This window comes from Salarias fasciatus, chromosome 6 (genome assembly GCF_902148845.1).
Source record: "Salarias fasciatus chromosome 6, fSalaFa1.1, whole genome shotgun sequence".
Classification (NCBI taxonomy): Eukaryota; Metazoa; Chordata; class Actinopteri; order Blenniiformes; family Blenniidae; genus Salarias; species Salarias fasciatus.
In genome coordinates this window covers 17648282-17673312 of record NC_043750.1, presented here as the reverse complement: position 1 = coordinate 17673312, position 25031 = coordinate 17648282, and the positions used below count along the sequence as shown (strand labels likewise).

At 40.3% G+C, this 25031-nt stretch overlaps 3 protein-coding genes across 9 annotated transcripts; 2 read left to right on the top strand and 1 right to left on the bottom strand.

The window, feature by feature from the left end:
- The first annotated feature begins 2361 nt into the window (after positions 1-2361).
- On the top strand, positions 2362-9975 carry bdh2 (3-hydroxybutyrate dehydrogenase, type 2). Of its 4 annotated transcripts, none has more exons than XM_030094086.1 (10): positions 2362-2414; positions 5173-5257; positions 6134-6212; positions 7280-7376; positions 8436-8544; positions 8844-8904; positions 9015-9128; positions 9481-9539; positions 9610-9702; positions 9866-9975. In XM_030094086.1, exons 2-10 carry the CDS (start codon positions 5186-5188, stop codon positions 9917-9919), a joined length of 738 nt encoding a protein of 245 aa, XP_029949946.1. In that variant the 5' UTR covers positions 2362-2414; positions 5173-5185; the 3' UTR covers positions 9920-9975. The 4 variants fall into 4 exon arrangements, with proteins under 4 accessions (XP_029949946.1, XP_029949947.1, XP_029949949.1 ...); XM_030094087.1 differs by having other exon boundaries at positions 2371-2401; XM_030094089.1 differs by having other exon boundaries at positions 2372-2401; positions 5176-5257.
- Positions 9976-10762: 787 nt separating this feature from the next.
- si:dkey-162b23.4 (sodium/hydrogen exchanger 9B2) lies at positions 10763-20169 on the top strand. 4 transcript variants are annotated; one of them, XM_030094744.1, is made up of 13 exons: positions 10763-10877; positions 13515-13770; positions 14442-14643; positions 14857-15027; positions 16012-16154; positions 16580-16707; positions 16946-17121; positions 17718-17824; positions 17932-18081; positions 18323-18431; positions 18642-18778; positions 18864-19086; positions 19413-19474. In XM_030094744.1, the coding sequence occupies exons 2-13, from the start codon at positions 13636-13638 to the stop codon at positions 19472-19474; spliced, it is 1743 nt and encodes a 580-aa protein (XP_029950604.1). In that variant the 5' UTR covers positions 10763-10877; positions 13515-13635. The 4 variants fall into 4 exon arrangements, with proteins under 4 accessions (XP_029950604.1, XP_029950607.1, XP_029950606.1 ...); XM_030094746.1 differs by lacking the exon at positions 10763-10877 and adding an exon at positions 11272-11386; XM_030094747.1 differs by lacking the exon at positions 19413-19474 and having other exon boundaries at positions 18864-19383.
- A 1576-nt stretch (positions 20170-21745) lies between these two features.
- cisd2 (CDGSH iron sulfur domain 2) lies at positions 21746-24503 on the bottom strand. Its single transcript, XM_030094748.1, has 3 exons — positions 24303-24503; positions 22265-22479; positions 21746-22111 (listed from the first exon to the last, which is right to left on the bottom strand). The coding sequence occupies exons 1-3, from the start codon at positions 24403-24405 to the stop codon at positions 22022-22024; spliced, it is 408 nt and encodes a 135-aa protein (XP_029950608.1). The 5' UTR covers positions 24406-24503; the 3' UTR covers positions 21746-22021.
- Between the last annotated feature and the right edge of the window lie 528 nt (positions 24504-25031).

The window sequence follows — 25031 nt, the reverse complement described above, 5'->3', positions numbered from 1 at the left end:
CAGTCAGGATGCAGGAGTTCGCAAAGCTGCAGACGGCATCCGGAAGAGAAAAATGGACTCAGAAACTACATATAGGCTCATATGCATTTCTATAGTATTTCAGTAACGCTGCAACAAGCGTAACCATTCCAATGAAATATTAAAGGACATTAAGACATGATTTAAGAAGTCATGAAACCATAAAGAAATATTAGCAACATATGGCTCATGGAGCTATGGTGTCTGGCATGGCTCTACTGTTTATAAATCATAGTAGTTAGGCTTCACTACATTCTTAGAGGGCTTTCATCACTTTTTAGAATCCTATCATAATGTTGAATGAAAGTATTCTGCAGAAAAACAAAGGATGAATATTGTCATCAATGACAATCAAGACGTCTAAATATCAAATGAAAGGTGCTCATTATGTGTCTCTTGTTGTGTTGCCTGAATTTTTGTTTGTCACTTCCCATCTTGATTTTATTTCATTGGATCCATCTGTAATTTTTGCTTCACTTTGTTGTGTTTTGTAGGTAATAGTTTCACAATCTGTAATTATGTTTTTTTTTTTTTTTGTGTGTGTTGTTTGGTCATTTTGCGTGTATTTGAAGCCATCATATGTCTCTGTGTGATTGTATTGCGTCCCTTGATTTCAATATGCTCGATTGTTCTTCAGGCAGATTATATTTCTGAACAATAGCTGTGCCTCCTTGCTTCTGTCTTCATTTAGAAGTTTGCTTAAGTTATTTCCCAAATAATCTGCATGTAACCTAAATGGGAAAAGATTATTCATTCACAATGTTCATGAAAGAAGATGGAGTTGTCAAAAATCTTACTGAGGAATTTTTATGCACAGACCTTACTGGCTTTCATAAACACTTGACCTTTGCACTTCAAATTCAGTCACAAACTTTGTGTTAGATATGAGAGCACTTGTGGATCAGAGTTTTTCAGAGGGAGTCAGATAGTCTTGGTACGGTTTCACTGATTACAGTATTTTCTGTAGTTGTAAGGGTAATTTTATGCTTCTGCAGCTGTTGAAATGAGAGTAAAACCATTCTTTATCAGGTAACTGGCCATGGTTGGTCATTTTCACATTTTTCTTTCCGTTTTCTTCTATCGAAACTGATAAATATATGGTTAAACAGACCCAACAGACTGCTTTTGTGACATTTTTTCAAATTTGAGCGAAATATTAGAATCCACTATGCTTTCAGGGGTTCTTCCAAAATTTGAGAAATGCTGGTGCTTTGTCCTTCAGTTCACTTACTTTCAGTCTCCAGCAAGCAGCTGATGAATTTACAGCACATAAATTGTAACAAGAAATATAAACAAATGGTGTTCATGTATTTAATCGGTCAGTTACAATGCAAATGTTTGAATGATGAATGACACAGAGCATTGTTAAAATAGCAATTATTTTTCTTAAGAAATGTCAAGTCATGTCATGTTCATAAGTTTTGTAACAAGATTGTTTAATAAATGTCAACATTGCCTCAAGGTAAGACAAACTGATTCGATTCCCAAAGCTGATGGGTTCTCACTGTGGGCCCTCGAGCACTGTCACTAGACTCACCCACCTTCTCAGTGTAACTTTAGAAGCCCACCACTCCCAGTCATAGGATAGGTCAAATGTGGAGAAAATGCACCAGTGGACACTGGAAGCTATAGGACTGGACATGGGATTGGAAGTTTGTCGGTTTAGATCCCATGGATTACAAGGTTACCTCTGTGGGTCACTGAGCAAGACCTTTGAACCCCACCAGCTCCCTTTAGCACTGTAATGTCGCTGCCCAATACAGTCTAAAAACACAATGGAGAAATAAGGAAAAAGGAATTTCCCCACAGGGATTAATAAAGTATAGTTAGTTTAGTGGAATGAGCTTCATTTTGTTTGCACTGAAACACAGTAAAATGATTTAAATAGCTTTTATTTATGGTTTATTATGCTACAATTGTTCTTGTCCAGCCCACTCTTGATCAAATTCAACTACACATAGCCCAAAAACATAGCATAGGTTTGTCAACTCTTTTCAGTGTGAAGGATTTTCACTTGTTTGTGGCATTTTCAGTGGGCTTACGTTTTATATAAGGATACACGTTTTTATTTTGACTTATATTTGGTGATGGAAACACAATGGAGTCATAGGAATGTCATAATAAAATGCAAATCCGTTAAAAAAAATAATGCAATGAAAACGAAAAATTGAAGGTGGAAAAAAAACACCCCTACTCTTTATTTTCTACCTGTTGTGTTTATTTTGTGTTTATTTTTATTTTGGTATTTTTTCTGCATTTTATACACGCTGTCTCTGAGAGTATTTCCTGCTTTCCAGCCAATCGCAGCTCAAGAAGCAGGTGACGTCACTCACGCCCCTCTCTGCTGTTCATTCAGCTTGTTGGACCAGGAACTGAGCACACGGTGAGCCGCTAACGTGAGTTTGCTCATACTTTAGCCGAACTTGTGCACCGTAACTTTGTTTGTGGGATTTCCACAACTCGTCAGTGCTGGAGATGACATGCTGTTTAACGCTAATAAAGACAAAAATGTTTTTTTTCCCCTCTGCATAGCGGGTCTGGGTCATGTAAAGCTGTTATGCAACGAACATAAAAGAAACCTGTGCAGTCCACGTATTCAAGTGCACAGTTTTGCCCGATAACAATGGTGAACGCATACAGCCATGAAGGACATGTGCATGTAAATACCCTAGCTCCAAATCAAAACCACTAACCAAGTTCTACCGTAATCTGTTGTGTTTATTTCAATACCAAAGCGATCCATTGACCATCTGCTTTTCCAGCCGTGCACTGATTACTCGCCTTCTGATGATTCCCCATACTTCAGTTTGTCTTGAGGGTTGTCACTGTGCAGATGTTTCCTGAAGTACATGTAGCCCTACATTGCTACAACAACCAGTACTGCATGTTTGTATTCATGTCGGATTTCAAAATCAGTTACTTTCTGTTTTAATGCGATTTTGTTTTGGATACATGCCCATCTGAATTTACTGTCATATTGCACAGTGCATGAGACTTTTGGACAGACCATTGAGTTTTGCAAAATATTGCATTGATGCATAAGTTTATTTGATAGCTTCACACTTGTGACCAAATGCAAGATCTCTTATTTACAAAACAGTACGTTTCTTTGACTTTTCATGTCCACAACAAATGCAGTTTGAATTTCAAATAACTTCATTAACTTTATCAAAATATTAATTCTCAGTGCATTTTGAACTCATTATATGAGGATGTTATTTTCTAACTGGAGGTCAAAGAAAATTTAAAATCTTTTTTTTAAATATATTAAATTATTTTGTATTTGATTTGACTGGCACGCAAGAACAATGCTCAAATGTTTTGATGCATGTCTAGATACTAATCCGTTAATCCTCTTATTTGAGAGATATTTAATGAATGATCACTTTCACCCCACCAGGAAGGTCTGATTTTGACAAATAGAAGGACCCATGACGCATCAAATTAGCATGGTCATGGCCAACAGTATTTTAAGATTTCACCCATGTGCCAAAACTATATGCTTCACAAACAGAACGATCACTGTTTAGCTCAAAGTCTGACGGTCAGCACTTGCAGACCTTTTGGCAGTCAATGGAAGCTAACTATTAGTTGTCAAGTTGAATTTCCAACCAGCCTGACATGTTTTATTCAACGTTACAATGGCAATGTAAGAGTATGGTGGTGGAAACGGGCATTATATTAGCATAGGAAAGCAAATGTGTGGTTGGAGTCAGTCTACTTTGCTATTTCCGGGATTCTGTGCCGCTTGGTTCCTGAAGAGTGAGAAGTGGACACGCAATTTGGATTTATTGCACAGAAATATCTGTCCGCACCTGCTGTATGTTATGTGACATAATATTACTTATTGTATCTTTAAGTTAAAAGATTCAGAATAAACCATTTCTAGGCATGTACCGACCAAATTTAGGTTATGATGATGCCTGCATATTCAGCTGATTGGTTACTCTTTAACTGCATGATGTGGTTTAAATATTACATTGAATCTTGCTCTTCTGGAGATAAGATAAGAAAATGATTGTTAAAACACATCCTGTATCCTCAAAAGAACCTTTTCTGTGCAGTATAGCCAGTGACAATCTGACACTGTCAGGTGAAACTTATAATAATTTCATGGAAGACTGGTTCTGCATCATCATAAACAGTTTTTTTTTTTTTTTTTAATTTCAGGATGCTTTGTTGTAAATGCTGCTTGTTTTTATGATTTTTTTTTTCATAAAAAGGAGATGACACAAAACAGTTCAACACATTTTTTTTCAGCTATTGAACTACAAACCTCCAAATAACCAAGAGGTGTTTCTTAGTCACATGTTAGCTCTTTTTAACTGAGGATTGTTGCTCATTAATGTGTTTCTCTTTTTCTTGGCTGTTTTCTGTTTTTGTCCTCTATTTTTGGAGATTTGTGATTTTTTTTTATTTTTTTTTAGGTAGTAGCAAAAGATTCACATCATCTTTATGGAATATTGTGTGTAGAATTTTGAAGAATTTAATCCATTTTGGAGTATGAAACATGACAAAATATGGAAAAAGTGAAGCACTGCGATTACTTTCCACATGCACAGTATGTAATGGAGAATTGATAAAAACATAGTCTTTAGTGTGAACCCTTCGGTGAGTCGTATACTGGTTCAAAACTGAGTGACTTACTGTGCATAAAGATCTGCAATGTACTGTAAATCAAATCCTACAGAAGTTTTCTGTTTTCACTTGAAAATGTTGTTACATACATGGGGTGTCAGTGATAACTAGAAGAGTTGTGCTTTTAATGAGCAACATGCTTTGACCTGAGACTCCATCAGGAAGTCCCCTCAAGCTCTTTAAGGACTGATTCATTCTACCTGGATGGACTTCGATCGGGTTGCTGTTCTTGTAAATGAAGAAATGTGAAAACATGAATTGGTGTGGGCACAGCATTTTGTTTTTCAACACACAATACTTCTATTTTTTTTTTTTTTTAAACAGCATCTCATGTATTTGAATCATTAATGGTTTGAGATGAAACCTCCAGCTTAAATAATCCTGCATGAGCACGATCTCATCGATGCTCAGGTTCAGGGTTTTTTTTTTCCTTAGGTTTTAAAGAAATAGCATTTATCACTGAAATGAACCTGCTGCTGATCATCACTCTATTTCTGTTTACTGTTGTGTTCGCAGCAGCAGAAGCACAATGGGTCGCCTGGATGGGAAAGTGATTGTGTTGTCTGCAGCTGCGCAGGGGATTGGACGTGCTGCCGCAATAGTAATGAGCTTTAATAAGTACTTCTCACTGATTTGTTATCTTCCAAATCACAGAGGAAACAATTCATTTATCAACTCGGGCTGGAGAAAATTAAAGATCTGTATATTTTAGTTACTTGGTTCTTGCACACTGCAGACTTTAATGCTGGCATCTGTTGATGTTGTCGTTAATGATTTTTCTCAGTGCATTTCCTCCCAAAGAGCCGGTCATAGCAATGTGTTCTAATGTATCGATTTATTTTTAGCTGAAGTACCTCTTCATATACATGCATAACAAATAACAGCATGACAATAAGCATTGTCGGCATATTGGGAGGAGATGGAATTTAGTGGTCATGTACAATCCTCTGTGAAGGACACTTGACAATCTCACACACATTCTTCATTCTTTTCAAGTGATGTGTTCAGCTGTGCAGTGCATTAACAGAGATTTGTTATTTTCTGTGGTAATGAGGAATTCGAACAGAGACGTCTCAGATGTCTCAGATCATTAGGTTACAGTCATGTGATTTCTGAAGCAGGGGTGGAAGTTTGCTACTGAATCCCATTCACACTGTGAGAATGCTTTTTGAGCATACATACAATGGATTAGACTTGAGGGATTAGATTTTAAAAAGTGACCAGCTTGCGTTTTCAGATGCTTTGTAATCAATTATTCAATGTTACTGGTGATAAAAGAGAGTTTTTCTGCTTCCAGCTGGTCATTAGCTACATAGACCTTTGTTTTTCTTGTTCTGAACATTTATATAATCACTAATGTTTAGTCTTGATTCATATTATATTGTTTTGCTTTGATTTCGTGTTGAGGTTATGGTGGATATGACAGGTGCAGACATTTTGAAACTGCTCGGTTTGACACGCATGTTTTTTGCTGCAGGCATTTGCAAAAGAAGGAGCTCTGGTCACGGCCACAGACATAAATGGAGAGAAGCTGAAGGAGCTGGATGGTATTGAAGGTAAGACTCTGTGTGCAGGTCTGCAGCTGCCACCTGCTGGACAGCTGGTGTGAGGCAAACAGGAAGTCTGGCTTTTTTTATTCTTCTCTCAAGTTCACAACTTCGTGTGGACTTTTACAAAACGAGTTGCCGTTTATCTCTAGAGCATTATAATATGAATGCAGTGTTTGGAATTATGAAAGATACTGGGGGCATTTAAGATTCCATCTCACCTCACCTCACATCTTGTAAATACTTCTCCATCATTATCCGGTAACTGTTTTAGAATTATATTTTGATTCTAAGTCAGGAAATTTTTGCCCACTAAACACTCCAGTCCTTGTTAGATTATGGAAGTCTACTTTTGGTAAATGTTTTCAACCTATGCTGAAAGATTGGATGTGCAGCACCGTATTTTGTATTCAACAACAAATTGTCCATGTTTATTTGCCCATAGACTGTCATTAGCTGCCTTTTCACTATAAATGTATTTTTGTGCTTCTTTATTATTATTATCTTGTGGAACCTTAAAATTCTCAGCCATTATGCTCTCAGGGCTCCATGCAGATGCATTTCTCAAAAGTTAAATGTCAACCGGATTATATTTTTTTGACCTTTCAAAACTATTTAAAAGGATCAGAAATCATAACCTCCAAAACAGTTCTAAAGAAAGAGAAACTAGTTTGCTTGGCTCTTGTTTTGAATCTGTTATTTAATCTTCTGTTTGTTTTACTGTTGTTTTTGATTTTTTGCTGGTATTACAGTCTTATGCTGTCTTAACCAGGTTACTCCTGAAAGAGGTTTTAATGCGATAGTGTTTCATGTTTTAATAAAATATATTTTTTTGATTAACTAACCCTGATTTAAGTCTCTAAAATATATTAGCCATCAATCATTTTATCCTGTAAATCTTTCCTTACTGTAATGTAAACATTTTTCTAGTTTACATAAAAAAAATCATAGTATGTTATTTTCTTTAAAATATCTTAAATGAGCAAGAAATGATTATCAGAATTCAAAGAAAACAAATGTGACACTGCAAGTATTAAATGTTTTTTTTAATTTTATTTTCTTTTTTACTTCATCAGGGATTAAGACCAAAGTGGTGGACGTGACTAAGAAGGACCAGGTGGAAGCTCTGGCCAGGGAACACGACCATGTAGACGTGCTGTTTAACGTCGCTGGGTACACTTCTTCTCTTTTTTTTTTTCCAATGTTTTTCAGCAGCTTTGTATATTAAATGTGTATTCTGTGTTACATATGGAACATTAAATAATGGAATTACAATTTCATTTGATGTATAGTGAAGATATGGTCGGGTAATATCACTGAAGTGAGAAAGGCATGGTTAAGGTGGCATAGAGCTCAATGATACAAGCTAGACGTTTGCTGGTTCGAAAACCTAATATGTCTTCATATTTGTTGCAACATTTGTTAGTTACAAGAAACAGGCCTTATTTTTCTTTTTCAGTAAACTATTGGTCTATTTCAAACACCTTCTTTGGTTCTAGCGCAGGGTATAAAACCCTCCTATCAGGGACTCTATTTATGAAGCTCTTTCCAGCCATGGTCACGAAGTGCTTCTTAACAAGGTGAAAGTGTACGATATAATGAATAAGAGTATTACTGTAGCATCAAAGTCATCCTGTATCTACTTAAAGAAACTCTTACCAGCCAGAATTCAGACACCTGTATTGGCTTAAATAAGTCTTTTTTGTTGTTTTTGCACAAGCTGAGGTCTGTTTTTTTCACAGATTTTGTCATACCCTTGCTTCTGAAAGCAGCATAAGGAGGAGGCTTTCAGATAATGACCATGCTTCTGTTTGTTTTGTTATTTAAGCTGTGAATGACAAAAATTCTAATTCTTTAGAAAAGAAAGGTGTGTGCTGTTTATCCTCATTCAGTCATTTGTTTGTCTCTTAATTATGCTGCCTCCTCAATAAGCCCATTTAACCATCTCCTGCTGAATTACATTTCTAAAATCCCTAAACCACACGGTTTAACCTCTACATGACCTTTGCTCAATCTCCTTAGGAAAGGACTCTAAATTATCACCTTTGGGACTAAAGCCCCCCTCTACAGTAGAGCAGACCGTGCTTTCAGTGTAGTCATTTCATTCACTGCTGATGTATGAGATCTGATGGCACCACACCTCAAATAGTTTGTCCGTATTATCATCACATCATGAGATTATTTTGACTGCTCTCAGAGATTACAAGCCCCTCTTTTCTGTTTTTAATTCAGATTTGTGCACCACGGCAACATCTTGAATTGCGAAGAGGCCGACTGGGACTTCACCATGAATGTGAACGTGCGGAGCATGTACCTCATGTGCAGGGCTTTCCTGCCCAAGGTGACCTTCGCCCACGTTACCAAATGGTTGAACGCCTTCTATCCCTTCAGAGAATGAATGAGGCGCTGTCGAACATTGAGTGACATATGCCTTTAATTTTGTTCTCATCCTTTGTCTGCGAGGATAAGCTGCATTACTCTGAGCCTGTGACTGCCCAACACCTAATCCTGCTTTAGCTGCAAACTCACCAAACTGTCTCAGTACAATCTGAGCTCATTTGTCAGTTCTCTGAAAAATTAAGATCATTATAGAATTCCGATCTCCATTATTTCAATTATTTCATCTTCATGTCATTCTAGATGTTGGCGAAGAAGTCAGGAAACATTATTAACATGTCCTCTGTTGCATCAAGCCTGAAAGGTAGTTACAGTTTTCCCAGATTCAGTTAGCTTTAACTCTTCACTGCTGTCATCTCTCTTCGATACGGCTGCTGTGGACGTTTGACTGACAGATGTGCTTCCTTTACGTAGGTGTGGTGAATCGCTGTGTCTATAGTGCCTCCAAGGCTGCAGTGATCGGCCTCACCAAATCCATAGCTGCTGATTTCATTGAGCAAGGCATCCGTTGTAACTGCGTTTGTCCTGGTGAGTCTTGAAAACTTCTGAAAAGTCACATTTTTTTCACTGTATGTCTTTTACTCATGACTTTACTTGCTGTCACTTCACTTCGGGAGGCTTTATGTCAACATAGTGACAATGTATGAATGAATACATTTATTTCAAACGTAAAATAAGGAAAAATACAACAATACATAACAACTCTGAATTTGCCCATGAAATAAAGTCTTAAAGAAAATGCTGTGCAGACTGTGGCATATATTGAGTATGATTTGTACAGCAGAAATTGAGCCATTAATTTCATCGAAGGTTGTTTGTATTAAATCTCGTAGTCAAAGTTATGGAAGAGCGCCATGGTTTCTGCTGTGCGTTTCCTCAGGGACTGTTGACACTCCATCTCTGAGGGGTCGGATCCAAGCCCAGCCTGACCCTGAACAGGTACTGGAGACTGTAACTGGAATCTTGAAAATAACAAATGCTATGGCTGACACTATTAACTACTCCGCAGGCTTTCAAAGATTTTATGGCAAGACAGAAAACTGGCCGAATGTGCACGGCTGAGGAGGTTGCACACCTGTGCGTGTACCTGGCCTCAGACGAGGTGAGTGCTCAATGCCATTTCCTGAGAGTATGTATAACCTGCAGGTTTATCATTGAGAACATTTTAACATTTGAAGCACACAAAGGCAGTGTAAGTCACTGGTGTTTTGTAATAACTGAAATGATTTACACACGCTCTGATATTCCTTTATTTCTTTCCACAGTCAGCGTATGTGACCGGGACAGAGCAAATCATTGATGGAGGATGGTCTCTTTGAGCAACCTGTGTGACGTTCAGAAGCTCATTTTTAAGGCTGTTTTTAGGAGTCCTGCGAAAAAATAGTTAGTGGTTGACCTTTTCCACAAAATACATATTTCAAAAATGAATTAACAGGAGAGAAATCATGATTTGTTCCTACAATCGATTGTCAGTTTGGGCACAGTTTTTGTAGAAATTTGCTGGAAGGGCATTTTAAGTAAGAACTAATCCGAGACCTTCTGTGGATGCTGTCTGGTTTAGATTCTTCTGTCTCTCCAGGTATAGATGTCAAGATCAGGCTTCTTTTTCCCCGTTTCTCTCAGGTTTCTGACCACAATACTACAAAGAGTTTCAATTTAACCATGGCTTTAAATTGACTGCTGGTGTGAATGTAAGTGTGTTTATCCTGTAACGGACTGGCGACTTGTGTATTCTAGTGTATTTTGCTTTCATCCACAGTCAGCTGGGGTCAGCTCCATCCCCTGCTTGACTCTGAAAAGTATAAAGTTGTGGCAGATAGATGTTTTGGTTGCTTTTCTCTGCTGCAGCAAACATTTGTAGCTATTCAGGAGCCTTCCTGCTGGTAATACATTTTTCATGTGTACCATTGTAATACAACTGCCTTAAACTGAAGTCAAATGCTGTATATCACGAGGGAAAAAAATCCAGTTTGTTAAAACTTTGCGCACTAAACAAATATTGACAAATCTTGTAATAACTCGGTGCTGCAATGCTTGAGATAAGCACTCGACCTGAAATCTACTGTGTGCAATGAAGAAACGCCAATAAACAAACCCAAAAAAGATGTGTTTGAGAAACTTATTTCCCTCGCACCCATCTGCCCCCCCACAGCGGAGCACCGTGTGAGCTCCACACACTCCCTAATCCGCCTCAGTCCCTTCACCCAGCTGGTGGATCTGCACAGGGAAGGTCTGCCTCTGACGGCTGTGCGGCGGTGGAGATGTTTACCACATGAGGTGAGCTGATTTCTCCTCTGTAATGTGTTTATTGAGAGTACCGGGGGTCGGGGAGTCTAGCTAGCTGCTGCTGCTGCTGCTAGCTGTGCTGAGAGGAAGGAGGTGACAGCTGTTGGCAGTAGTCGGCTACCGGCAGCGCTTCCATTATCGGACAAGGGTTAGCTTTCTCCGTCTCGTAAGTAATGAAGCGTACAAAATGTGTCAAATAGAGACTTATTGAAGTAGCTCAGGTCTGGTGGTCACCACCCCGTTCGGCGATAAACGTGCCCATTACAGTCAGCCGACTTGGCTTTGCTACACACGTAAAGGCTAGCTGATGTTACTGTGACTTCACTACCGGTGTGTGTGTCGGCTCCAGGAGCGGTCACACACACACGCAAACACTTCTGTACGGCAACGCGGGTTTCCCCAGCACGGCTTCGTTTCCTCGTACGGGTCGTGACAGGAGCGCTTATTGTTTGGCTAAGCTACTGAAAGAAATACGACCGAGTTCAGCTGCAGCTACCGAGGTAACGCGCTTGTCCGAAAATGGGTCTAGGGGGTGGAGGGAGTGAGCGTGTGAATGAGGGGGTGAAACATCTCTGTCTTGTCACACACGTGTCTCGGCTGTCAAATCGATACACTGAAAGCACCGAAAACAACCTCCGTTTCCAACGCTCCCAGTTCATTTGCATCGGCTTGTTGTTTGCTAGTTAACCTACTTGTAACCTACTTGAGCTAACTGGCCCCGCGCGCCATATGGCGGAGCTGTAAGCATTGATTAGTGTGGTTCACCTACAATTGGATTAACCAGCGTCTGTTGCCATCAGCAGCTGTCAAAACATTGTAGTAGCGTTTGTTTGGCCTCTATTAAGGTATCTGTGTAATAGTTTAAACTCCAGCTGCTCTGTTGTTTCTGTAAAGGACTGTGTTCCTGTGACAGACATGTTGGCATCAGATCATTTGTAGAGACCCAAGGCTTGATCACATCAGATCAGGGATGATCAATTTTGATCTTCATGAGGGCTACAAATGTACCACTAGTTGTTAGTTAAGACCAAGGCCAGAGTTTGCTCCTCAGGAAAGGGTCTTGGGTCAAAGGTCGCATAGGTTCAAAAATTACCAAGACAGTTTCACTTAAAAACAAATTAAACAATGTAATAGAAAAATATAATTAAATAAGGTCACACACCAGTTAAACTGACTCAAATTGGTGTTTTGGACAATAAAGATGGAGGGCAGGGCTGGGGCTCACCATGCAGCAGCAGGAGGGCAAAGAGAAGAAATGAGGACCCTCACATGAATCACCTGTTGACTGCACACACACACACACAGCACTGCACCACCACCAGGGATCAAACTGATGCATTCAGTTCACAGCACCTGGCAACAAAGGCGCACACGTCAATACAATATGCTCAGGAGCTTAAAAAACAAACGAGTGTAGGGAAAAAAAGAGAATCACATCATTAAGGGAACACCCACACTCCTCCACCCGGACCCCTTTAATAATTGAATCAAGTCATTAAATAAAACTTACAGGTGCAGGTGGTGATTAAACCACATTAATGCAATGAAGGAAACAGAAACGTAAACTTACTAAATAAGCTCTAAAATAACAAAACAAAGTAAGACATATAAAAGCTTAAAACAGGAGATTGCAGATTCAGGCCTCAATCTCCTGTCTGTACTAAGATGATATCCAATCTAGGTGAACTAAGAACAAAACAGCCAAGAAGAATCCATACCAGAACATAAAGGGAAAAACAAAGGGATAAGTTGAACTCAAAACAATCCCAAAAAAAGGGTATAGAATAGAACCAAGACAGGAGCACAGCTCAGGGACTGATAATACAGGCAAAACACTCATTATGTTGTATATTTGAGGACACAAAGAGGCCGCATAGAGATACAGTACTTGCAGAAATATGCAACACTGCCAAGATGCAACCAACGGTAACGGCAGTCAACCACAGAAGAACACACCTTTAATCTGCCAGAGCCATAAATCTACCACAAAGTGACAGAAGATTAAACTGATGATAAATACTGTGCACAGATGTAGAATGAAACTTGGGGAATAAAATCAGTACAAAGAGATTTAAATCGACATAAAACATGACATGAAATATTTATGAAAAACTCAAAAAGCTCCCTAATGTCTGCAGCATATCTCTTAGAACTATAAAATAAACCTCAATTGTGGAAAATGTACACACTGTTCTTGTTTACCAGAATAATATTGCAATGGCTCACTTTTTTATGCATACATTGTTTAAGGATTATAGAATTTAATTCAGAGAAGAGTCATGAGGCATGAACTCAGTGAACCCATTTTCCGAGTTCACACACACTATCGCATTATCATTGACAGTTTACTACTCCTACTTTTAAACAGCCGTAATGGGCCGCGGCTGACTGTAATGAGTCAAGGAATGGTGGTTCAGACAGAGGATCGTCATAGAACTCTCCAGAAGAGATGCAGAATACCTCAGTCGAAAGACAAATAAAATACAGTAACACAAAGCTTCCTCTGAAACACCCACAATGTGTACAATAGGATGGAAGACATCCCACCGTACCAACACGCTCCATTTCTGTTTAAAGTATATTTAGATATATTTTTTCTTTTCCTGCTGTTATGTGTTGATTGAACAGGACCCTGAGGTGAGAACTGGATGAACTAGAAGGAACTGCCCATCGATGGCCAACCCCACCCCTGGGCTTGATGCACTGTGATAAAGACGAGAGCAGAGCATAAATAAAGGAGCAAGCTGCCATGGAGGACACCCAGCAGAAAGCTGCTACCCCGGAGCCGAGCCCTGCACCCAGTCCTGCACCCAGTCCTGCTCCCAGTCCCGTCCCCAGCCCACTGCTGGACAGAATCCCTCTGCCTTCTGCAAACCATGTGGAGGTATGATATTTCACTAACCACAGCTTATGCATAAGATGGACTCTATAGAGCAAATTGGTAAAAGGTGATTTTGTTTGTAGTTAAGTCAGATTATAAATCCGTTGTTTTGAATTCAGACTATTTTTATTTCCAATAGTAATATAGATTTTTTTCACATGGCTCTTCTCTCTCTAGCATGAATCTTCAGTTATGTTATTACTTCCATATTCCATGCATTTTTCTGTCAACTATTTAACTTCAATTATTTACTCTTTTCGTAATCTTTCTATGTATGTTTGATGTGAGACTGTTTTTTATGCAAAAATAGAACTTGGATTCAGCACAGAAATGTAACAAAGAAGTTGTAGTCGTCGCTATCAGCAATGAGGGAAAGTTCAGGGTACAATAAGTCCGCTATAATCTTCCGTTATGGCGAGGGGATGTGCCAACATCGTGATAGGGCTTTGAGGTTAAAGCAATGAAACATCCTGTAGGAACAACACTCTGATTTCCCACAGTAGTCCTTATGTTTAATCAGCTACGTGTTTAAGGATAATATTCAACACATTGTGTTGTAATTGTGGTTTTTTTTCATTTTGTTGTTGGATTAACCTGCAGATTGTTTTGTGTAAAAAAACTTTTCTTGGTCATGATCTCTGATGTGTTTTTCTTTTTGTCATTCTTTTCTAAAGCACCTAAACGTGAACCAGATACAGGTGGTGGTACGGCGCTGCTCGACCCCAAACGTCACTGAGGAGACCACTTATTTTATTCCTCGCAACCCTGTAGTGGACGCAGGCACCAACACCGACCCCCCAGTGGTCTGTTGCCCTTTGCTCCACAGGTTTTGCCCCTGTCCACCAAGAGGCCTCTTTGCCTCTCTTATTACTAAAGGTGAGTTTAAGATGGGTTTCCGTTCATTTGTTGCAGCTCATTTTCTTGCTTTATTTTTTTCAAATAAACTGGGATGTACACACACATATATAATACTCCATAATCAGTTTATAACTTCCAGATTGGCGATAAAGTCTTTATCACTTGACGAGGGTGCAGTTTGTTGGAGGCTCTTTGATCTGCAGTCCCTCCACCGTGTTTTTCCGTTGGCAGTGCTGTTGGCAGCTGTGCTCTTCGGAGTGGTTTGGTCCGTCACGGAGGAGGAATGCCTTCCAGGAGGAAATCTGTTTGGCATCACGGTGCTCTTCATCTCTGCACTCATCGGTGGGAAACTGGTGTCTCTCATCCGTCTGCCCAGCCTCCCGCCGTTTCCACCGCTGCTGGGTATGTGAGGGGAAAGAATCCCCCCCCCCCCCCACCACCATTTGTTTTTTACATTTACAGACACACACACACACACACACACACACACACACATTCCTCCTCCATGGTGACTGAACATGATTTGATGTTGTGAAATTGAGCCAGCTTTTCTTTATGCTTTGGCTAAAGTTTTTTTTTTTTTTAATTCAAGGTTTGTTTGTTTTTTTCATTATTTTATAGTTTGACAAAAGATAGTTGCAGTACCAAAAGCAACACTTGAAGACTGTGGAGCTGTGCCGTGACTGTGTCTAGCTATTGTATAATTAGTGTGTCGTGGAAAAGAAACAAAAATACAGCCAATATGGTGCTTTTTTTCTTAAATACTTCTGAGTTTGCGATAAATCACAACATTGATGAGAGGGGAGTATAAATGCCATGTAATCTGACTTTGCCCCTGATTTTATCAGTTTCCTTGATAGAAATCCGGGAAACTGTAGCCTCTCCCTCTCTGTAAATAACATCAGAAGGTAAACCGCAGCGCAACTTGGTGTTGATTTCTTTTAAATGGACTTCTGCTGGTTTGTCTTTGATGTCTGTTTTCACCTTTTGAGCAGTGAAAACAATGTCCTTATTGAACAGATAAATGGTGTTGACTTTTGTAGTTTATCCATGAAGATTATGTTCAGTTTTCAGCGCAGAAGGAGAGTTCTCAGTCACTACCAGTTTTAAGTATATTCTTTGGATATTCTTGCTGTTTCCATAATGTCTTTGCAATTTGGCGTATTCCCTCTTTACTTAAGTTACTTGTTTTTTTGAATAGATGACCTGATACAGTTACACTTTTCACAGCCTGTAGGCACCCTGAGTGAAAACTATCTGAGCAGCCCGCTGTCAGAGACCGACACATGACCTTTTATCTTGCTCTGTACTGGCGTGAGAAACGGCGCTGAAGAATGAGCAGAAGGGATGAACTTTCCCTCTCATTCTCCCTCTGTGGTGCTGCAGGTATGCTGCTGATGGGCTTCGCGTTGAGAAACATCCCAGTCGTAACAGACAAGGTTTACATCAACTTCAGATGGTCTGGGTCTCTCAGGAATATCGCTCTGGCTATCATTCTGGCCAGAGCTGGCCTGGGGTTGGATCCAAAGGTATGTCACACACAGACATGGTTATATCAGATAATAATTCAATATGGGCATCAGATCCGAACATACGACCTTCCTGTTCTCAGTCTGAAAGTTTTCATTTCACTACTCAGAATAATGTTTGGATCAGTGGTCTAATTTGTTGTCCCCACATTGTTACACTTGTTCATCCAGCATCCAAAAAAATGTTCAAATCAACCTTGAACAAGTGTTTTTCCTGCAAAAGTAGCTGAAATGATTAGCTGTGGTTTTATCTGTCACTTTCCCAGACAGTTTTCCAACATTTCGAAATTGCATCTTTTCATTTAGTTGAGCATCAAAACACAGCGAAGCACGCAACTCATCAAGTGTGAATAAACATCACAGTGCATGTAAAGACTTTATTTACCGGTAAAAGCTCCTCAGTGATTTTATGTTTCCGTTGTCAGGCGCTGAAGAAACTCAAAGCTGTGTGTGTCCGTGTGGCATGTGGACCCTGCTTGATTGAGGCCTGCACTGTTGCTCTGGTCTCTCACTTCCTCCTGGGCCTGCCCTGGGTGTGGGGCTTCATCCTGGGGTAAATAGAACACTTCATTCTCTCCCTCCATCCTGACCTTTCTTTTTTTTCCTATATCAAAACACAGCAGCATGAGATCAAGTAGACTCTGAGATCCTTTTAATAGACAATATACAGTGGAAAATGTCATTTGTTCAGTAATTGGTTTCATCAATGGGTAACATTTCGTGTTTTCTGAATCTGTTCTTGAATTAGAATCCGGTGCTTAAAGAAACACCCTTTCTTTTTCTCCCCATAGGTTTGTGTTGGGTGCCGTCTCTCCAGCTGTGGTGGTGCCCTCCATGCTGCTGCTGCAGAAAGAGGGATACGGAGTGGAGCAGGGCATTCCCACCCTGCTGATGGCTGCAGGCAGCTTTGATGACATTCTCGCGATCACAGGCTTCACCACATGCTTGGGCATGGCTTTCGCAACAGGTACGCTTGCATCAGTGGAGCCATAAAGAAACAAAGAAAACAGAAGTGCTGAATTCAGTGTTTTTTTTTTTTTTGTAACACAACACCACCTTATCAGTGAGGAGAGGCTGCGGACTCAGCAGTCCACATTGAAAAACATACACAGTAAACTGCTAACGTTTGTATCTTAAAGTAATTGGATTGTGTCAACTACATTTGCTAATTTATGTCCTGGAAGATGTTTCGTTGCTTTTTTTTTTTTTTTTCAAGTGGCTTTATGAACCTCTTGGGTAAGTAGACAAACATCTTTCAAGACATACAACCAAGTCCAGCTGACATAATCCAATCACTTTGAGATGCCTACTGCCTGGACAAGCAAGCAGACAGGCGTTTGCAGTTCATCATGAGCTCAGCAGAGGGCGCTCCTGTGCAGGTCGCTCTCTTTACACTGCATTTTCAATATCATGAGTTGACTGTACAGGATGGTTCTGACTCCAGATTACAGCACTAAGGTGCAAGTGAATACATTTGCTTGAGGATCCTGTGCAGTGATCTTTCTCTCTGCATGTAGTGTTAATAATTTACCGATCAACATGTTTTCTCTTTAATCCCTGCAGGATCCACTTGGTACAACCTCCTCCGAGGCGTCCTGGAGGTGGCTGGAGGGATGGTGGCTGGAATTCTTCTTGGCTTTCTCATTCAGTACTTCCCCAGTGTTGACCAGGTGGGAAAAGTGAAGCGAGACCACTGACACAAGTGTACCTTCATCGTAGGCATTTTTTTTAAATATTATGTTGACATTTTGTAAACTCCGTCTCCCTTTTGTTCCAGAAACACGTGGTAATGAAGCGCTCCTTCTTCGTGCTGGGTCTGTCTGTCTTCGCGGTCTTCGGCAGTGACGTTGCAGGCTTCCCCGGCTCCGGAGGCCTCTGCACTCTGGTGTTGGCTTTCCTGGCCGGCCTCGGCTGGGGAGCGGAAAAAGTAATTTCACATGATTTACTCCGTGCTTGCTGCTCTTCTGCTCTCTGTTTGCAGTTATACATCATTTGGATTGAAGTTCTGTCGAGAAAAGCTCAGCTCAGCAGAAATATGTATTTCATAGTGAATTATTAAAACACATTTACTGCTGATCTGCAAAGTTTCCCATCAAAAAAAAGTTAACAGAAATTAATAATCTACATTTGGAAGCTTACAAGACATTTTCTTCCTCTCCTGTCTTGAGGAACGGGTGGAGGAGGTGGTGGGATGGGCGTGGGACGTGTTTCAGCCTCTCCTCTTCGGACTGATCGGAGCAGAAATCCGACTCTCTCAGCTGGACGGACACACAGTCGGTGAGAGAGATGGTTTTGATTTTTGCAAAGCACTTTGTGCTCGATTTGTTAAGGGAAAAGTGCTCCGTCAGTGATGATGATCACTATTTTCATTCAAGAAAATTTATGCGAGTAGCAATATTGAGCAAAATGAACAGGACACTGTTGACATCAGTGCTCCAGCAGCCTCTGTTTCTCACAGCATAGCTTGATATTCATGTCTCTCCTGAGGTCTGGGAATCGCCTCCCTGCTCATCGCTCTGCTGGTTCGAGTGCTGTTCACCTTCGTCTGTGTATTGTGCGCGGGCTTTAGCATGAAGGAAAAAATATTCATCGCCCTCGCATGGATGCCCAAGGCAACAGTGCAGGTATGTGAATGGATATGTCACGTCAGGTCGTGTCTGCCGGCGTCGCGCTTTGAGAACATCCTCATGGCTGCGATGTCTTCCTCAGGCAGCTATAGGCTCCAAAGCTCTGGACATGGCCCGGGCAATCAAAGACGACCAGCTGCAGAGGTACGGCATGGACGTGCTGACCGTAGCCGTGCTCTCCATCCTCCTGACGGCTCCGGTAGGCGCTCTGATCATAGGGCTCTGTGGACCTCGCCTCCTCCAGAGGCCCAAGAGCGCCGTCAGTGGTGAGCGAGTCAAACCCAATCTGTCAGCTTTTTTCTTAGGTGGGTAAATTCAACAATTCAAACTCATCAACCCTGTGACATGTGGCTCGGTAGTTGTGTTCCAGTAGTGAGTATCACTTCCTTGTCGCAGTTCTGCTTGCGTCACCCGTCCTAGCTGTGTGCACAGAGGAGGATTTGCATAGCTTTCAGCTGACCTCTCTTCACCCTTTCCGCCAGACGTTTCCACACAACAGTCATGTTGTTGTAGATGACAGTGCAAATAGTCCATGTGCTCTCGTCTTGGTGTTTTGTTTGTTTTATTACTGAATGTTTTACATGAACATCTTTCTCCTTTGTGAAATCCGTCTCCTCTTCGTCCATCCCAGGCACCGCAGCAGGAGCCGAAGATGACAATGAAACCCCCGTCACATACGAGAGTACGCTCTGATGACGACCGTCAAGTGGAGAAGACGTGTAAAGAGACTCCTGACTCTTCAGACGTTTCAGCTTTACTTTAGCCACCGAGTGGCTCTCTTTGTCTCTGCAGGTCAGCTCCTGATATTCGCCATCCTGCAGGAATCCATGAATCACTCTGTATTTATAGCCCCGGGTGGTTTCTCGGCCCTTGTGCTCCAAACAAACGACCCACATCCCGCTGTCTGCTCCGGCTCGCTGCCGGGGACAGTTCAGGGAAAACACACTTGATGCAAAACATACTTTAACTTATGTTGCAGGGACATGACTCAGCAATCCAGTCTACATTTTTATGATTACTTTTCCTAATTTATTGTATTTTCATTTAAAAAAAACTTCTTTTTTTTAAACAGTTTTCTTTTGTGGCTGTGAAATTGAATGTTTTGATATTACCACTGTTTTGTTTGGTTTAGACGCCATAGAACAATTCTAGTCATTACTTTTTATAAAGATGTGTGTTTGTGTGTAAATTTATTATTTTTTTTATGTGAGATTAGCGACATGTGTTGGTGATAAGGATTTATGTAGTTTACACTCAGGAAAAAAAAAATCATGATAATCCACAAGGTTGGTTTCTACACAACGCTGCTAAGAGTAAAACCGGTCGTCTAAGCTTTATGTCCACTGTCTGTCTGGAGACAACTGTCAGAAATCCTCAGTATCCATGTAAACCCAACCTTTTTTTAAAATAATTTTATTACAAATAAAAGTGAATGTTTTACATTTATGTTCTAGGTCTTTCTTTTATCGTGACGAGTCATTCAAGTGTAACTTCTTTTAATCTCATGGAAGTGATAATAAAAAAAAATTGACTTGCCAGGATGTAGTGATTAAAGAGGAGTGTGATCATGGAAATATGACCTCTGAAGGTCAGAAGCAGGCCAGAGAGGCCCCCCCAAGACCCAGGCAATAGGCAGCAATCCCAGCCACCACACTGGGAAGCCGTCCATGCATTCATCCAGAAGGGGGCAGAGGAAGACCCCAATCAGGTCCAACAGACCAGGAGGACCAAGACTGCCTGCTGCTGACCCCATCAGGCACAAGACCCCCAGAGCACTGGACCCAGGGACCCCAAAGTTGGTGTGTGAGTTCATTACTCAGGTTACAGACTACATGGTGTAAAGGTTTCATCTCACAGCAACGGACCAGCTTCCTGCAGCGTTGCTCTTTCAGGTTGTGATGCCTTAGGTGTCAGCTTAGTCAAAGTAAGAAGTCTTTAAGTCATTTAACGTTCCACTTAATTCCTTATCTGGTGGTTCTCTACATTCACGCGGCGTCCATCAGGTATCTGGTTCACTTTTAGTCCTTCAACACGTGAAGTGTCGTGCTGAAACTGAGCTGTCTGGTAATCAGGGAAAACTACTAATGTGCATCTTTTATTGCCACTCCTTCACAGCCAATAGCATTTAATATTTGCTAATCAGCCTAAAGTAATCATGCTTTTTTTACAAGTTTTGAGAGGAAATAAAAATGTACATTTAAAGCCAATGCACGCCACCGAATTCACCAACTGAAAGTAGATGTAAGTGTTCCAACATCGTAACGGTAAAAGAAGTCTCAGGTCTGCAACAATGAAACAAACAAGCAGAAAGTTTGTTACTCTTTTTTTAAGATGAAAAGATTCAACTGATGATTGTACAATGATTTATGAGTTTTTACAGTTATTCACGGACATCATTGGTTAAAAATGGAAATGAGAACAAAAGCCATTTCTGTATGAAATACTGCAGCTAAAATAAAAAAAAAATCCAGCAAGAATAAGATGCAGTCATTACAAAACAGAAGCTGAAACAGAACAAAATGACACAGCAGAACCGTTCACATCTCAATATACCATCGAGTTAAAAACAACCCTTCGACTGGACATTTAACTGCAGTTTGAAATGCTTGAAGGCAAAAGAACTGAACACACCATGTGAAAGTCAAACAATTTAGACAAAGATAAGAAAAAAAAACTAAGTAATAAGTAGCCTCCTATACCAACAATAACTTAGAAGAGTGTTTCACATCATGACAGTGTTATTTGGCACACAAACAATCCAGAGCAGGAGAAAGCAAGCTTAAAAAAAACAAAAAAAAAAAACAAAAAAAAAACGGCTGGCTGTTAAATAAACAAAGACTTGCGGTAGAAATGTGAAACTCCTTTTTGTTACATGAAGTGAGAGTTTTAGTTCAGGCCATGCATCTGGCAGGGGTTCAACTGACTCGAAGCCTCGAGTTATCCCCAATAGCGTTTCAAGTTTCGCCCTCTCGGTGGTCCCAGCGGTCTGTTACCGACTCCAAAAAGACTAAAAGCTGACGTTAACGGTTGTATGAAAAAGCTGCTCTCTTAACCCACAGCAGTGAACAAACGGGACATTAGAAAAACAGTCAAACCTTCCGATTTGTACAAAAACAGCTTTAACTGCATTAGACCGTCGATTGTCCTTTAAGAAAACGTGATACAAAGCAAAAAAACAAAACAAAACAAAAAAAAAAAAAACGTCAAGCGGGATAGAGGACAACTGCCATCAGTGCTGGATTAAAGGATCTTCTTCTTCAGTATGAGCGGTCCCACGTTGTCTCCCGTCAGCTCGTTGTGCTTTAAGTGCGACTTGTCACAAACAGGAAACTAAAACAGGAAACAACTAATTATTAAGTGATCACACACAGATGCAGAATCCCCAAACACCCCAACCCTCAGTTTCACAACCTCCACACAGAAGATCTGTGTGAGACGCAAACTCCACCAGTCAGGGACGGGGAAAAATAAAAGAAGACTCACAGTTTTGGAGCGCCAGCAGCGACAGTAACACACATTTGTGCTTTTCAGGTCCTCGATGTCGATTTCATTGACCACTTTTGGATTCTCCTTCTGGATCTTCAGGTTGATCAGGCTGTCTCTCTGCTTCTTCTTCTTCGGCAGAAAGGGGCGAATGGTCAAATACCCCAGCAGTGCCAGGATACCCAGGAGGGGCAGCAGCCGCAGCCATTCGGACACTGCCGACACATTATCAGGAATAAAATACAGTAACATAAAGAAAAACATGCAATAGGCTTTATAAACAATCTACAGGTAAAATCTGTCAAACTGTTGACGGGGTCTACTTTTCAGAGGTAATTCACATTAGTTTGAACAAAACTAGTTTAGGAAAACCGATGATGTGTAGTTTTTTTTTTTTAAGGACCAAAAAAATAAGATTCTGTGATTTCAACTTGGATCAAATTAAGTTATACTGCACAACACAAGCGAACAACAATTTACAAAAATGTGTGATTCTTAATTTTTTAGTGTGACACAGTTCATACTGTATTAAACAATCATCTGTTTTTTTTTAAATATAAATTCTAAATCATTTCTTTATACACACATTTCAGAGAACATCAATGCATTGTTTCTGTGAGAAATATTACTTTAGCTTTAAGCAGTAGTCATGCTTCCTACGGGTGGTGACCTTAAATTGACCCTCGGTGTGAGAAGCTGTGGCTGGGATGGACTTCAGTCCCATTCAGGGTGTATCCTCCTGCCCGTGCCTACAGTGAGCTGGGACTGGCTCCACCGCCCTGCGTCCCGGCACGGGATTAAGCGGTACAGAGCTGGATGGATAAAGAGCTCAACTATTTACTAATAATATGTAAAAAAATGAATTTATTCAATACATGATGACTAGTCCAACATCTTTTTTCTGTGCACAAGCATCCAACCAGAACATTTGAGAACCAGTGTGTACTGACTGTCGGTTCAATGAATTTTTCTCTTCACATTTAAATTTTGCAAACAAGTCAGTAAAGGAGTCTTTGTCTGAGGACATAAGCATATTTTCAATGTATTTGTTTTCTGGAGATCAGCCAGACTTCATTCACAAGCACTGAGAATATGCTTCAGCTGAGCCACATCAACACTGGCTTCAGTTCAGTTTCTTTTTAAATAAATAATTTTGAAACTATAAATTCAATTGAATCTTCACTCTCACCAAACAACGAGACATGGAATTTTTACTGCCAGGCAATTCATTTGTGGGCTTAAAAGCACAAGTAAGGCAGTATTTTATAACAAACTATCATGTTTTCAATCAATGAAAAAGTGACTGAGTGACAAAAGAACATATGACATATTGGTGTTTGACCTGATTACAGCAGACATCACAGATTTCTCAGATTGAAAATGAAACTAATGCCATTGCTTCAGAAAAAACAAAGTTGTGGTAATTTAAATGGCTCTTAATGGAACAATACACTGATTATAAACTTGTGAAACAAGGATGTTTAGACGGATGTGGCAAATGTCTATTTTCATATTAGTCCAAATGAGGATTACTAACTGTAAGCTGGAATAAATTCTTATGCTTCATCAATGACAGGACAGGCTGAGCTGAATCTGAGCCACTGTGGTTCCTTCATGGATCAGTCAACCTTGACACGGTGTATCACTGTCCCAGTTTCAATCTGCTTTTTACCCGACAGGTGGAATGACACTTGTCATTTCCCCAGCAAAGGGGCTTTGAATGCAAGTGTATTGTTGTGCCATGACCCTTCAAAGCTGAAGTTACAACACGTGGAAACTTGGAGAGAGTGGGGAGAGTACCGCTTTAAAATAAGCACCACTTTAAGGTCATGGGTGACCTGCCTCTAAATACGTTTTACAAATAAAAAAAAAATCTTCCTGTCGAGTACACAGCTTTTCTTAATGTTCCTCAAGTTCCACGAAGCACTTCCCTTCGGTTTCATGAGGTTTTATTTGCAGGTTGTTGAAGAACAGCTAGATTTGAAGTGTCACCGACGGCTGCACGGGACGAGCAGCACAGCTGCAGCTCTGTCTTTACCTGTTAACCTCGCAAAGCCGCCGATCGTCTCCGGAAGTGGAAGCTTCTTCAGGTAGGCTGGAAGCTGGATTTTTATTATCCTGGAAATAGTTTCTAAAACCATCTCGAACCGCTCAGTGGAACAGGTTTTGTGTTTGACTTGGACCTAGTTCCTGTGCTTCGTTGATATCATTGCGTTTATTTCAGAGCGCAGCCTGTCGCCGGTGCGTAAACTCCCCTGCAGGAAACGTGAACGTAAACGGAGAAGGGCGCAGACGCTTCGTGAATAGACGTAACAGTGGCACGTGACGGGGATGTCGGACCAATCAGTGCCCGAGGAGCTGGTGCTTGCTGATTGGACAACTTAAACTTCGCGTGAGGAAGCGGTATGCATGCCATGTCATAAGTCCTCCTAAAGTAATAATAATAATAATAATAATAATAATAATAATAATAATAATAATAATAATAATAATAATAATAATAATGATGATGATAAATAACTGCCTGAAAAGAAACACTTTTGGAACAAAAAGTAAAAATATATTAGTTATATTATCTATTATTTATTGAAACAAAATCCTCAAAATCCTGAATGCAAAGTGAGAAAATTACAAAATCTGTAGAAAAAAATTAAATGGACAGCATTTGCATGGTGCTTTGCTTGAAACTGAATAAATACACAAACATATGAATTGAAGAATTTCACTGCTAAATGCATCTCAGATTTATTGTGTAGAATATGAAATA